The 12616-nt window shown below is 44.1% G+C and overlaps 1 protein-coding gene across 2 annotated transcripts in view; it reads right to left on the minus strand.

Moving 5' to 3' along the window:
* Positions 1-11363, minus strand: part of cacna2d2b (calcium channel, voltage-dependent, alpha 2/delta subunit 2b) — a 93546-nt gene extending 82183 nt beyond the window's left edge. For both annotated transcript variants that reach the window (XM_021568677.2, XM_021568676.2), the window contains exons 1-2: positions 11052-11363; positions 6624-6705 (exon numbers count right to left, since the gene is read on the minus strand). In XM_021568677.2, the coding sequence (XP_021424352.2) occupies positions 6624-6705; positions 11052-11167 (198 nt within the window). In that variant the 5' untranslated portion in view covers positions 11168-11363. The remainder of the gene's footprint in view (positions 1-6623; positions 6706-11051) is intronic.
* Between the last annotated feature and the right edge of the window lie 1253 nt (positions 11364-12616).

Raw genomic sequence — 12616 nt, forward strand, 5'->3', positions numbered from 1 at the left:
CTTATATATATATAATTAAAATTGCTTTATTTGTATGGCATGTTCAATGGAAACAAAGATTAAAAACAATATGTGTGTTGACTGTGGTAGGGCAGGGCCTGTGATGTCTGCTACATGAACAACTTAGGTTTATTTCTTTTGAAATAAATTGCCTTGTATCATGTTTTTTTTTATGACCTTCCTAAACAAAATATGAATGGATTTATTTGTAATTGTTTATATTAACACCAGAAAGTCAGAGCATCATAATATCTCAAAACACATTTTAATGTTTAATTACTGCCATTTTTAAAGTCATGTCCCCCTTGTTCTTGACTTTCCCTAAATAAGTCTATATAACACACTATCATTGTTAGACTCTTTAATTTCACAAACAGAACAGGAGTTATAACCAGTTTTTTGGGACATGTAATATTTGGAATGATTTTCCCTGGCCTGCTCCGCTCCTTCTCCGATAGTTGAATGTGCCATGTCCAGTTTATAATCACCCCGATAATTGCCTCACAACTGAACCTAAACTACACCGAAACTAATTTCATGCATATAACATAAGACCAACAACAACAAAAAAGAGTATAGTATGATTGGGGAGAATGGGTGATTAGATGAGTGAGGGGATGCGAAAGACGCATAATTATGTAATCACCAATTGTGAAGGGCCATTCTATTGTATTGATCTTTTCTAATTATAATCTCAAAATGGTGTACCCTATATCAGTCTACCAAATCCAATCAGCTGTGTTAGTCTACTCTAGGCCTACTTGGAGTACGCTACACAGTGAGAGGGTGCATAATTCACAATGGCAAGACCAAGATGAATGGATGCACATGCTGCGTTAGTGTTGCTATAAGATCTGAATGAAAAATAATGATCATGACATCTCAGATTATTTTGATACTCTGTTTGTTGATTTATCAAAGGCATTTGATTCAGTTGACCATTAATTGTTGCTGGCTAGACTCAGTAACATTGGTCTCAGTGAAGGGGCAGTACATTGGTTTAGTAACTATCTTTCTGACAGAATGCAATGTGTATATGCTGACAATCACAAGTCTAGCTTTCTTGAGATTAATAGAGCTGTGCCCCAGGGTTCCATTGTAGCTCCTGTGTTGTTCTCAATTTGTATTAATGATTTGGGAAATGGGATGCAACCAGCAAAGTTGCATCTATATGCAGATGATAAAGTCATATATTCCTGTGCTCCTTCTCTGGTTCAGGCTGTTGAAGAGCTCCAGACTGCTTTTCAGTCACTGCAGGCCTCCCTTTATGGTCTCAATGTCACGTCCTGACCTTAGTTCCTTTTTTATGTCTCTATTTTAGTTTGGTCAGGGCGTGAGTTGGGGTGGGCATTCTATGTTTTGCGTTCTATGTTTTCCATTTCTAGGTGTTTGGCCTGGTATGGTTCCCAATCAGAGGCAGCTGGCAATCGTTGTCTCCGATTGAGAACCATACTTAGGCAGCCTGTTTTTCCCACTTGAGTTGTGGGTAGTTATTTTCTGTTTAGTGTTGTTGTTGCACTTTGCAGAACTGTTCGTTTGTCGGTTTGTTGTTTTTGTTCCCGTATCCCGTCATCTTTATTAAACTCACTATGAATACGTACCACGCTGAGCTTTGGTCTACTCCTTCTTCCACCAACAACAAGCGTTACACTCAATCTGGTCTTGAATGTACAACATTTTTAATTCATGACCTTTACCAGAGTTCACACTCAGTCAGAGAACATTAGCATAGTCACATCTGGTGGCTTATGCATTGAAAAAGTGCCATCCTACAAATACCTAGGTATATGGTTGGATGACAAGTTGTCCTTTAAAGTTCATGTGGATAATCTTGTGAGGAAGCTTAAATTAAAATTGGGTTTTTATTTTCATAATAAGGCTTGCTTCCTGCTTATGGCTAGAAAGAATCTTGTTCAGGACACTTTTCTCTCTGTAATTGATTGTGGTGACTTGTTGCATATGCATGCAACCTCCTCTGTCTTACAGAGACTGGACTCTGTTTATCATGCATCCTTACGCTTTATTACAAATGCCAGGTCACACACCCACCATTGTACATTGTACCAAATGGTGGATTGGAACTCACTTTACATGTGCAGAAAGCTACATTTGTATGTGTTCATCTACAAAGCCCTTTTGGGTAAACTCCCTCTTTACCTCTGTAGTCTGGTCTCCTTCACCAACATACCCGGTCTGCTAGGTGGTTGCTACTTAAAGTCCCCAGGACATTCACAGTATTAGGCAAGACCGCCTTCTCGTCTTGTGCACCAAACGCATGGAATAATCTACAATCCATGTTTCATCTAGATATGTTAGTGCCACTGAAAGAATTTAAAATATTGACGGGAGACTCTGTTACAGAGGAGTGTAAATGCTTTTTTTTTAGGCTGGATCATGTTGTTGTATTTTATTGTTGTATGTTTTTAATTATGTAATGTATTAATTGTTGCTGCCTTCTTGGCCAGGTCTCCTTTGAAAAAGAGACTCTGGGTCTCAATGGACTTTTCCTGGTTAAAAAAAGGTTAAATAACAATAAATGATTCTGATTTGTGCTGAAGGATCCATATCGGGCAGCAGGTGAGCGAGTGTCGGATAATGTTTTCGATCAGATTTCACTGCTGTACTAGGTGTAAGGAAGAACTCGCCGCTGGCCTGTTGCTGTGTTCTTCAACATGCTTGACTTGGCTGCTATCAACGTACACGTGTTGTTCAAGCAGTGCATGAATAACACCCATGAGCAGAAGAAACTTCATCATGAGTCTGGCACACGGGCTACGTGAGAGACATATGAGGGCCAAGAGAGCAGCAAAGATTGAACGCGAGCCATTGCTCGAGCCAAAATTGCACACAGCTCCCGGGGAGGAGAAGCTGCAAGGTGGGCAGATCGGAACAGAACCCACGACACCTGTTTCCACTCCAAGCGACTTGTTTGTGGGAAGTGTTGAAATCAAGTGAAGGTGTCGAAGATTTGTGGTGACTGTTAGGACAAGGGATAACAGCTAAATGAGATCCAACTGTTGCGTGAAGATGCACACCATACTGTAAGCACGAGCGAGGCCACAAATAATGTGTCCAATAACTGTCAATAATATTATATTTTTGACCACTGTCATATCGACACTTATATTCATTAGAATGCCATTATTGATTTTGTGCAGATTTTTTTACTGTTCACAAGCAGGCTTTCACAAGCAGGATTGGCGCCTATACTGATATTTAGGCCACACCAGATCCACAGACGACACAATGTCTATTGCACTCAACACTGCCCTTTCTCACCTGGATAAAAGGAACACCTACGTGATAATGCTGTTCGTTAATTACAGCTCAGCATTCAACACCATGTGCCCTCAAAGGACCCTGGGACTAAACACCTCCCTCTGCAACTGGATCTTGGATCTTCCTGACGAGCCACCCCCAGGTGGTAAGGGTAGGTAACAACCCATCTGCCACGCTGACCCTCAACACAGGGGTCCCACTCGCTGTTTATTATCTATGCATAGTCACTTTACCCCTGCCTACATGTACATATTACCTCAATTACCTAGACTAACCTGTGCCATCGCACATTGACAAGGTACCGGTACCCCCTTTATATAGCCTCGTTATTTTTATTTTATTGTTGCTCTTTTATTTTTTTTTACTTCAGTTTATTTAGTAAATATTTTTCTTAAAACTGCATTGTTGGTTAAGGGCTTGTAAGTAAAGCATTTCACGACAAGGTCTACACCTGTTGTATACGGCGCATGTGACAAATAACATTTGATAAACAAGGAGTACCGGTACTGAGTCAATGTGCAGGGGTACGAGGTAGTTGAGGTAAGTGAGGTAATATGTACATGTAGGTAGGGATAACGGTGACTAGGCAATCAGGATAGATAACAAAGAGAGTAGCAGCAGCGCACGTGAAGAGGGCCTATTTGTGAGTGAATGCGTGTGTGTGGCATTAATATGCATGTGTGTGTGTGTGTGTGTGTGTGTGTGTGTGTTTTGTGTGTTGGAGTGTCAGTGTAGTATGTGTGAGTAGTCTTGTGAGAGTGCATGGAGTCAGCTCAAAAAAACTCAAACAAAGGGGTCAATGAAAATAGTCCGTGTAGCCATTTAATTAACTGTTCAGCAGTCTTGTGGCTTGGGGGTAGAAGCTGTTTAGGAGCCTTTTGGTCACAGACTTGGAGCTCCGGTACCGCTTGCCGTGCGGTAGCAGAAAGAACAGTCTATGACTTGGGTGGCTGGAGTCTGACAATTTTGAGGGCCTTCCTCTGACACCGCCTGGTATAAAAGGTCCTGTACGGCAGGGAGCTCGGCCCCAGTGATGTACTGGGCCATATGCACTACCCTCTGTAGCGCCTTGCCGTCAGATGCAAAGCAGTTGCCATACCAAGTGGTGATGCAGCCAGTCAATATGCTCTCAATGGTGCAGCTGTAAAACATTGAGGATCTGAGGGCCCATGCCAAATTTATTCAGCCTCCTGAGGGGGAAGAGGCGTTGTCTTGTCCTCTTCATGACTGTGTTGGTGTGTTTGGACCATGATAGGTCCTTAATGATGTGGACGCCGAGGAACTTGAAGCTCTCGACTTACTCCACTTCAGCCCTGTCGATGTGGATGGGTTGGCATGCTTGGCTACTCCGTTTCCTTTAGTCTACAATCAGCTCCTTTGTCTTGTTCACGTTGAAGGAAAGGTTGTTCTCACCACACAGGTCTCTGACCTCCTCCCTATCACTGTTGGTGATCAGGCTTACCACCGTCGTGTCGTCGGCAAACTTAATGATGGTGTTGGAGTCATGTATGGCCACTCAGTTGTGGGTGAACAGGGAGTACAGGAGGGGACTAAGCACGCACACAAGGGGCCCCATGTGTTGAAGGTCAGCGTGGTGGATGTGTTATTGCCTATCCTGACCACCTGCAGGTGGCCCATCAGGAAGTCCAGGATCCAATTGCAGAGGGAGGTGTTCAGTCCCAGGGTCCTTAGCTTGGAGGGCACTATGGTGTTGAACACTGAGCTGTAGTCAATGAACAGCATTCTCACGTAGGTGTTCCTTTTGTCCAGGTGGGAAAGGGCAATGTGGAGTGCAATAGAGAGTGTGTAATCTGTGGATCTGTTGGATCCCCTAGTTACAGAAGTGACATGCTGGTCGAAATGAAGTCAAAGCGATTTCAGTTTTTCTGCATTAAAGCCACTAGGAGTGCCACCTCTGGATGTGCATTTTCTTCTTATGGCCCTATACAGCTAGTTGAGTGGGGTCTTAGTGTCAGCATCGGTTTGTGGTGGTAAATAGACAGCTACTAAAAATATAGATTAAAAATCTCTTGGGAAATAGTGTGGTCTACGGATAATCATGAGGTATCCTAACTCAGGCGAGCAGAACCTAGAGACTTCCAGGCATTGTTAACAAAGAGACACCCCTCCTCCCTGAGTTCTGTCTTGCCGATGCACAGAAATCCCAGCTAACTGTATATTATCCATGTCCTTGTTCAGTCATGACTCCGAAAAGCATCGAATATTACAGTTCTTCAGGTCCCGTTGATGGCATAGTCTCGAACGGAGCTCGTCCATGATTGCCCGTTGGCCAATAGAACAGAGGGTAGAGGCGGTCTATCCGCTTGCCGACCGTAGTCTCGTCAGATATCCCGCACGCCGGCCTCTATAACGCCGCCTCTTTGTTCTCTGTATGTCGTGGATTTGGGCCTGGTCGGGAATGAGCAGTAAGTCCTTCGCTGCCGACTCATTGAAGTAGAAATCCTCATCCAAATCGAGGTTAGTGATTGCTGTTTTGATGTCCAGAAGCTCTTTTCGGACATAGGAAACAATGGCGGAAACATGTTGCACAAAAAAATACACACAAAATATCACAATTGGTCAGGAGCCCATAAAACAACATCTATTTCCTCCAGGACCATTCTACTCACAGTTGAGTAGAAACTCAAGTTTGGGAAGAAACCACAGATAAAATAGATAAAGGTTAATTTCAATTCATGGGCCTTTTTCAAACGAGCACAGGATTCTCCTGCGGCCTACACTGTGTAGCGCCAGGCTATGGAACATTCGCTCCCGGAGCTGTTTCAGACACTGGGCAGGATTATGGGTAAATGAATGAGGAAAAGGTGCATGGCTCCCATCAAGGATTTACTGCAGGCTGCCAGACCATCTGTTCTTCTCTGACACCAACATAGAGAACACGAGCATCAGTCATCGCTCACTCACAGCATCGAGGACACCCATCCCTCACCATGTATAGGACCCATCGGCCCACAGCTGATCCAAGTTTTACGATTCGGCTACTGTGCAGCATATGTTAAAGGATGTTGTATTGTTCAGTCACCTGTCATAGTATGGTCACAGGCTCACAGACACGCACGCACACGCACACACAGACACAGACACAGACACGCACGCACACAGTACAGAAGACACACCCACATGTATATTTTACAGTACACAGAGGGCAACTCGGACACACATCTTCTGAGACTTGGCAATTAGGGGCAATGAGTTCAAAATATAGGTTACAATGTGATCCAATCAGAAAACGCAGGACAGTTTGACAAGCTGTCTCTCTCCCTGTTGAAACATGATATGCGGTAGCTTTTAGCCTGGGGAAGAGAGGTTAGGCGAGCACTCACCCCTTTTAGCTGCTGGGCTCCGCTGATGTGCTGGAAGACTCTGTCGATCTCCTGCTCAATGCGCCTGGCCCAGTGCATTATTCTGTGGACACACAATATGGAGGTGAGGTGTCACCCAATACCAGCACATCTGCATATTAACCCCATCCAAACGGAGACAACAGGAGTTTGTTATGACCAGGACCTTGCTTGCGATCCCCGTAACCAGCTTTAACAGTTCCCATTCCCCTCCTAACACACGGAAATGACAACACCACTCTAACAAATGCTAAAGAGAGAAAGTGGAGGCTACGGGCCCAAAAAGAAATGCACTACTTTGAGAATAGGGTGCCATTTGGGACGCAGGCTTGGTCAAAAGTGGAACTGTTTCTACAAGATATACTCATTCGAAGCAAAGGAACTCTCAGAGTGGCGGTTCTTTAGTCAAGAACATCAGTTTCCTCTCACTCCCTTGGTGGGGTTAGATTCTCTCCTGCAACAAAGCCAGAAGAAGAAGCACATTCAACCACCTGACTCCACACTAAAAAGAAATGCAAAGCCCCAATGCTTGACTCAAGTACTCTGTGGACCATTAATCATTGATGAGCCCATTGAGCGAGTAAAATACGAGGGCCATATTTTGTTGCTTCATCAGGCCTGAGAAATGCTGCAGTAAAGCAAGCGCATCTAAAATGGTGGAGCGAGTCAATCGAAGGACACATGATTCTTACTATTGTAGTCCATTGCCTTATGCTACACCTTAACAATCACAGCAATACACTTCTGGAACAATCTTCAGTTACAGTGTTCCAAAAGAGGGTTTATGACTCCGACACTAAACAGTAGATACAGTAGGTCTATAAACACGTCACTACCACATCAGGATATATAGGCCTAGACTCTGCCTAGAGTATTAAAAACAGACTGTGCATTAAGAACACAGTGTATATTCAGTTGTCCACAGTTGTACACTGTGAAATCAAGTCGAAGGGCTATATATAGGCACACAATGTAGGTAGCAAGTATCAGATGAGTCATGACCAGCAGCACAAGAATCAAGTGGGTAACAACTGTAACAGCCAGGCTACAGTATAAACACGCTCGTGAATCATCGGCTATGGAGCCACAACACAGCCAGTCACAATGTAACCGACACCACTACAGCTGGCTGAGAGAAGAGCCGATGCAGACAGATACTGTCGAAAGACAATGCATTCCGCTCCCAGACGTTGGCTGCTGGATGACACATCGAAGCGCTATCAACGACTAACAGACTCATTAACGATTTAAAAATAGCCGTAGTCCTGTCTGATGCAAATGAGGCTACTGTCTGATGATTACGCAAGAGACGCTGGACACAGGAAGACAGACATGACATGACCAAAGATGGTATTGTTTTAAAGGAGAGGTGGCAAAATAGGCTTTGTTTCGTGATTGTTGCAATCCGAGCTGCAGAGCACCCCCTGTCTGTTGACGAACACAAACAGACAGACATAATATGTGATATGATATGACCAAAGATGGTCATTTGTTTTAAAGGAAGAGTAGGGTGGTAATAAACGCCTTTAGTATATGATAGTCCATGACTAAACAGTCTTGGTTACATGACTACTGCTAGTGCCCACAGAACAGCAGAGCAGAGCAGAGCAGAAGCCCTCTCTCTGACTGTGGCAACATCCCAAATTACACCCTTTTCCCTGTATAGTGCACTATTTTTGACCGGGGGCCGTTATAGTGCGCTAGAAAAGTAGTGCACTAAATAGGGGATAGGATGTCATTTGGGATGCCCAAGCTTGTGTGACTCAGAGCAGCTGAAGCCCGATCCTGGCTTTTCTTAGTGCGCTCCATTTCCTCTCCTCCTGGGCCCCACTGGGACATCAGATAACTGTGTGTTGCGGAGCTAGCTGCCTGCCATGCTCCTGCCTCTCCTCTGTTACCTACCATCCATGCACACCCCAGGGACCGGAGAGAGAGAGAGTAGCACTACACGGCCCGCTGTGACCCATATTCACTTCCAAAGGGAGAGGGAAGGAGAGAGGGGGAGCGGATGGGATATTCAGAGAGGGTGGGGTGATCCGAGAGGGGGAGGGGCAGGAGAGATTCTGAGGAAGAGCAAGTGTGAGAAAGAGGGAGGGGAGGGAGGGAAGGACGGGGGCTGTGAGGGATGGAGAAAAGGGATAAACCCTGACTGCTGCAGTATTCATTCTTAATTGGAGGGAGCTGCTGTTCTTCAGTGTGGCGATTCTGCTTCATTTAGCTTACATGAAGAGACCCAGGGCAGAGGGAAGTGGTGCTGTTTCAATGCACTCACTCAGCAGATAACCATAGGGAAGGAGAGGACAACCTTATGTACCTCCCACAATAATCCAATTCATCACCCCCCCCCCCCCCCCACACACACACACCTCCCCTGTTGCGCCAAAGACCCTTGCTCTCATTGGAACACAACAAACCGCTCCCAGTATCTCCAGCTGTCATTGGCCCACAGTTTCCTTCTACTGTCCCAAAGATCCCAGTCCCATCTGGTGAGTGCCTGCCTGCCTGCCTGACTGCAGAGCCTGGAGAAAGGCCCGGAAAGCTGTGGTCTCCAGTTAAGTGCCAGCTGTGCTTACGAGTGAAAGGGTTAAAGGTTGGAGAAGAAGAGCTGGGAAGAGGATGATGAAAAGTAGGGCACAAAGTGATGACTATTCCACTATGGACAGATTGAGGATCATTTTGAACGCAGGCTTATTAAAATCAGCTTCAAGCATAGCTAGAATGGCATTATTACTGTCGGGCTCACTGTAACTGCCAGAGTAAGCCATGCCGTACAACTGTAGGCTACTTACTTCCTTTATGTCACCGTTACCTGTCTTGTTTCTAGCTAGTGTTTTAAGCTCCTCTCACAGACCAATTAGGGCACAGAGATGGTCTATTTTGACATGTGGACATGGGCCAATGGCTACAGAGGTTTTTATTGATTCATTCTATAGATCCGTTTTAAAGCAAGACATGCTTTAGCCCCAGATTACGTTCCAGATCTGGTGGTTGTAGTCCCAGCAACCACATAAAAGGCAGAACTGATCCTAAATCAGCACTCCTACTTTGAGAAGCGTGAAACATATGATACGTATCAAGCGTCTCAAAGTAGGAGTGCTGATTTAGGATCAGTTCTGCCTTTTAGATCACAATGAATAAGATTACATGGACAGAGGGAACCTGATCCTATATCAGCACTCCTCTGAAACCCTTGATACATTTGAAAGGCTTTCAAAGAGAGGACTGGAGTGAGTGACTTTGTCGAGACTGTATGCTACACTTGAATGTATGTTGTTTGTGCAATTAAAAAACGGTACAATAAATGTATTGAACAACAGTGTTCTGTAACCCTGCACACACAACCATCACGGCTCCTATAGAAAATGCAATCCCATCAAGTTGTCGGCAAACCATCAAGACATGCATGTCGTTCTGCACAAAGCACCAAACAAAAACCCACATTTCATAGGCTACCTAACTAGACCTACATCCCAAATAAAAGCATGTCCACATGATGTTGATGTGTCATTCTGATTCCACATGCTTGAATCCCAAACAAAAGCTAAAGATTTTACAGCATTAGAAGTAGTGGAGCACAGCTATATGATACCATGTCCAAAAACAAATGACCTCCACTATATTCCCCTCAGGACTGAGACAGTCTGGAAGGAAAGCAACAACAAAAAAGCCTGATGCTGCCCAGTTTGATCAAAGACAGCAGCCAGCGCTGCATTGACATCATGAGACACACAGAGATGTTGTGACGACTAAACTCCCATTGAGCCACATATGAACACAACAACCATCAATTAGGTGGCAAGCAGCCTGCTCTTGCCAACCAGACTGTTGACAGTGACTGGCTAGCAAGCAAACAGTATTGTTTGTGCCAATGATATGACAAAAATAACACATCTAGAACATTTACATTTTAGTCATTTAGCAGACGTTTTTATCCAGAGCCATTTAAAGGAGTGATTAAGGTTAAGTGCCTTGCTCAAGGACAGATGTCTCGCCTATTCAGCTCGGGGGTTCGAACCAGGGACCTTTCCGTTTATAGCACAACGCTCTTAACCGTTGGGCTAAACGGGAAATGATATATGTAGTCAATGGTAAATGGTAATTAGGGAATAGTGCCGTGTTTGTATGTGATTCCTTCATGTATTGTGTATGACAGAAAGCAACGGTCCACATCCCTTTAACATCCTAAATGGACTGTTTCATTGCCCGTTCCTCGTTTGCCGGAGCAGTCGCAGCATAGCGAGAAATATGTTCACGTCAGAAATACAATGCGAGTAACCTAATTTAATGATAGGAAAGCTGAGGTGGTACACCAGCACAATGACGGTCACCCAACGTGGCAATCAAATGCTGGACCTCAAAATACGCATTTTGTCTGTGACAGCTGAGCAGCCAGTGATATAAAATACTTACGTGTATTGCTGGGGGAACGTGAGACCATCGGCGCCAGGCCACTGTACATTGACAATCAAGATAATCTGGAAAGATACCAAGCAGACAATGCTGCAAGACGGAGTGCATATCGCCATTTTCCATTAAAAATCTTGAAAACGGGTTTGGAAAAATGTGAACTAAGATCCCAAAACGTTAATGTTCAATCGCCTTTCGAGTTTATTTCGGGTCGCCTGCTGATTTCGACGGTAAACAAATGTGGACGAGCCTATGATTGATGCTCCTGCCAAGATACCGCAGTCGCTCACTCGCCCACTCTGCACTAGTCTCAGCAGCATCCGACGCACAGGCACGAGTGTAGCCTCTCTATTTCACGCATGAAGAGGACCACTTTGAATCCAATGTGATATAGGCTCAATTTCACCGATGAGCTAGACTTAAACGCATTGTCACTTAATTTAATCCACAAACACAAAACATGTACATGTATTTATTATGCTTTCAAGATGTATTAACAATAAAAAATATTTTTTATAAAAATAAAAAATAAACATCTAAAATGTGATTTACTATGCCTATATATATTTTCATGTGCTAAACCTAGTGATGTAGAGATTAAAAGGAAACTTGATATGCATGAAGGAAATTTATGCAATACAGTTTGCCTACTGTACTTCCTCCTACTTCTTCTGGCTATTGGATAGCCTAATAGCCCATATCCTACTGATATCATGCGAACCCACGGATGCGCAACTGTATAAGAGCTCGAGCTTCTTGGATAAATCGCTGTGCGTGGGAGACTTGCCAATGTAGCCTATACCGACTGGACAAAACGTCAAGTCAATCCTTTCTATTCTACAGTCTCTTCAAGCTTGAAAAACCCTAACAGTACATTGCTTACTTGAGCAATGGCCTTGTGCCAGTTAATGAATTTAACAGGTCCCTATTTGCGCCTCGGCCCCTAGTGTTCCTTCGTGAAATATAGACCGAAGAACTCAGCTCTCCGCTGGTAAACTGACCTTCTTTCTAAAGGTTACATGAGATTGCTGCTTCAAAGCAGCTTGTTGAGTTCTGGCTGGCTGGGTGGTGCCCCATGTGAGGGACCTCACCCGCAGGCAGGGAGGCAATGCCAGCAGGTGTAAGATTAATTCGTATGCATGCTCTCCACATATTGATTAATGCTATCAAAGTTAAGGGGGAACTCCACTTTTGTGTCTTGCACTTCAGCATTCAAGTTTGGAAGATATTGGACATTCAAGGCGCAAAGTGTCACTGGCCACATCAATATGATGAAAATGCTCTCCTGAATAAAAGGGAGTCAATGACAGAGTCATGTGAGATTGATGTTAGTACGCCTTTGAAAATTGGGTACACAAATATGGTGTTATTTGTTCAATTCATTAAATCTTTGGTCCCCAAAAGGCAATTTGTGTGCAACATAAAAAGACACATCAAAACACACATAAAACCACATATGCAAGTATAGGATAAAACGCAAGCATGATACGATAAGTTGAAAAATGCCCGTTGTTGTGCAAAAGGTGGAGTTGCAGGATATTTAGGCAGGCCAACACATATTGAGGAAG

Source organism: Oncorhynchus mykiss, chromosome 17 (genome assembly GCF_013265735.2).
Source record: "Oncorhynchus mykiss isolate Arlee chromosome 17, USDA_OmykA_1.1, whole genome shotgun sequence".
NCBI lineage: Eukaryota > Metazoa > Chordata > Actinopteri > Salmoniformes > Salmonidae > Oncorhynchus > Oncorhynchus mykiss.